Here is a 2,766-nt window from a genome sequence, read left to right as displayed (position 1 = left end):
CATATAGGAGGCCCTGTAGCGGTGCAGTGAAGTGATGGCAGCAGCGAGAGCAGCCAACGTTCCTGTCCGTGGGTAAGGGGTTCCTGCTGCACATCTGGCACAGAGGTGGAACTGCCCGAGTCCCTCTCCGTGGAGCTGGCCCGGGCAGTGCAGGGCGATTCCTTTTCAACTTTACCTGGTTTTGGGGGGGTGTCTCTCTTCCTGGATTGGAGCAAGAGACGTGAGCTCAGTGCATGGAGAAGCATTGATGTGGGAACACTGTCACACTTAACACACTGACTTTTAGAATATGAAATCAATTCTTACATTGTACAGAGCGTGCAAGGTGCAGCACAAGCCAGACCGGTTTGGCCAGTATAATCTCACTGCAGTTCTCTAGCTAAAGGTGTACTTTTTTAACCACAGATACGTTTCCTGTGTCCTTGGCTGTCCCTATGAGGGGAAGATTTCTTCAGCTAAAGTTGCAGAGGTGAGTTCATCATCTCAGTGGGTTTTGTCTTGCTTTTATGGACGTGACTTACGCTGAGGGCTGAGGGTTAAATGGTGTCAAACCATTGAACTGGACCGAGGGGAGACTGGAGAAGGTTACAGTGAGCTGCCACCACAGTGGGGGAGACTGAGTGTAGCTGGAATGGATGGGAATTCAGGGAGGTGTGGAGACCTGGAGATGTTTGATCCTGGAGAAGAGTCCTCATGGCTGTTGTCCCCATGGCTGCTGTGTTCCAGGGAAGGATGCACTGATCCCTCTGTACAGTCAGTGTCCAGCTTTGGGGAAGGGAATGACCAAGCTGCCTTCTCAGTAAACATCTTGGCTTCTGGACAGGTCTCAAAGAAGATGTACTCGATGGGATGCTACGAGATTTCCCTCGGTGACACCATTGGCATTGGGACCCCGGGGAGCATGAAGGAGATGCTGACAGCTGTCATGAAAGAGGTGCCAGTTGGGGCTCTGGCTGTTCACTGCCACGATACCTACGGGCAGGCTCTTGCCAACATCTTGATAGCACTTCAGGTAAGGTTCTCGCTTTGAAGTGTTGCGTCTTTCCTTGTTTATTTGTGTTTGGTTTTGTGCTTGCTGTACACTGTGGGTTTGAGGGGCAGGACGAAGCAGAGTTTGTTGTTTAAGGGTTTACTGACAGTGGGTTTCTTTGCAGATGGGTGTGAGCGTGGTTGATGCTTCTGTCGCTGGCCTTGGAGGCTGCCCCTATGCCCAAGGGGCGTCAGGAAACGTTGCCACGGAGGACTTGGTGTACATGCTGCACGGGCTGGGCATCCACACGGTAAGCACCAGCCTGCAGCAGCTGAGCCCTGCACACGATGGCTCTGCTCGGGCTTCAGCAGGGGTGCAGAATGTGACCCAGGGAGCCTGAGTGAAGCAGGCAGAGCTGTGGAGGATCTCTCTGGGCCTGGTGGGGGCCTTGTTGTGCCATGCCAAGCCCACCCCTCCGCCGGGAGCGATCCCTCCTCGCCCGTTTCCAGCACACTGTGATTTCACCCTCACTATCCAAATCACACCAACAAGCAGCGGGCACCCAGGGCCTTGTGAAAGCACCCATGGGGGCCCCTTCACCCCTGGTAGTCTCCACCAGTTGTTACTGGGCAATGCGACTGGCAGAGCCGGTGCTGAGCCGTGTCCTTGTCTTTCTTCCCACAAAGGGAGTGGATCTGCAGAAGCTGATGGACACGGGCACCTTTATTTGCAACGCTCTCAACAGACGAACCAATTCCAAAGTGTCCCAGGCCTCTTGCAGACTGTGAAACCAAGTGGAGTCTCTCCTTGAGCCAAGAAGAAAGCAAGGATCCACGCTGGCTGGGTTTCCCCTCTCTTCTGCTGCCTCTGCTCATCAGTGCTCTTTCCAGACGCAGTGCTTGGGAGGAAATGCGTAATCCACCAGAATCAGTGAAGAAATGGAAAGAAGCAAACCCCAAGAATACTGTGTGCAACCTTGATGACATCAGCCACCTGCCTGAGGGAAGGGAGGACGTGATGGGCTGAGGGAGAAGTAGAGGCCACAACACTTGCCTGGGAGCTGTGGGCTCCATCACCAGCTCAGAACAGTGTCTGGTAACTCCTGCCTTGAGGGTGTTGCCATAAACAACCTTTCTTCCCTTCTCTCTCCTCACTACGACTGCTAAGACTGAAACCGAAGGACTCCCCTTCCTCATTCAAGTGCCGGGGGCAGCCTTGGACCTTCTGCCTTAGCGTTTGGGGGTTGTCATAATGGGCTGTACCTGTTGTAAGGTACTTCTAACTACCAGGAGTAACGGACACATTATTTAATATTCTAAGCTATTAGAAATTGGGTTGAATTAAATGAGCTAAGGAGCTTTTGCTGCTGGTTTGGTGCCTTTTCCATCCACCCTGGGCTGTGCTGCCATGGGCTGGGGCAGTGTGGTACATGTGTGCTGTGTGCACGTGTGCTGTGTGCACGTGCGTGTTCTGTGCACGTGTGTGTTCCGTGCACATGTGTTCTGTGCACGTGTATGTTCTGTGCATGGGTACGTGTGTTCTGTGCACATGTATCTTCCGTGCGCACGTATGTTCTGTGCACACATGTGTTCTGTGCACGTGTGTGTTCTGTGCACGTGTGTGTTCTGTGCAAGTGTATGTTCTGTGCACATGTGTGTTCTATGCACATGTATGTTCCGTGCGCACGTTTGTTCTGTGCACATGTATGTTCCGTGCACATGTATGTTCCTGCACACGTGTGTCCCGTGCTCTGCTGGCCCCGCCCCCTACCTCCTCCGAACCAATCGCTGCCGCCT

General features: G+C 53.3%; 1 protein-coding gene across 1 annotated transcript in view; it reads left to right on the top strand.

Moving 5' to 3' along the window:
* Window positions 1-1,758, top strand: part of LOC104413794 (hydroxymethylglutaryl-CoA lyase, mitochondrial-like) — a 2,946-nt gene extending 1,188 nt beyond the window's left edge. The window contains 5 exon segments of the mRNA XM_010024892.1: window positions 6-72; window positions 406-469; window positions 824-1,012; window positions 1,155-1,280; window positions 1,657-1,758. Coding sequence (XP_010023194.1) covers window positions 6-72; window positions 406-469; window positions 824-1,012; window positions 1,155-1,280; window positions 1,657-1,758 — 548 coding nt within the window.
* Window positions 1,759-2,766: the final 1,008 nt, after the last annotated feature.

Source organism: Nestor notabilis, unplaced genomic scaffold, assembly GCF_000696875.1.
Source record: "Nestor notabilis isolate BGI_N333 unplaced genomic scaffold, ASM69687v1 scaffold30110, whole genome shotgun sequence".
In the NCBI taxonomy this organism is placed as follows: Eukaryota; Metazoa; Chordata; class Aves; order Psittaciformes; family Psittacidae; genus Nestor; species Nestor notabilis.
This window is presented reverse-complemented; position numbering and strand designations above follow the sequence as displayed.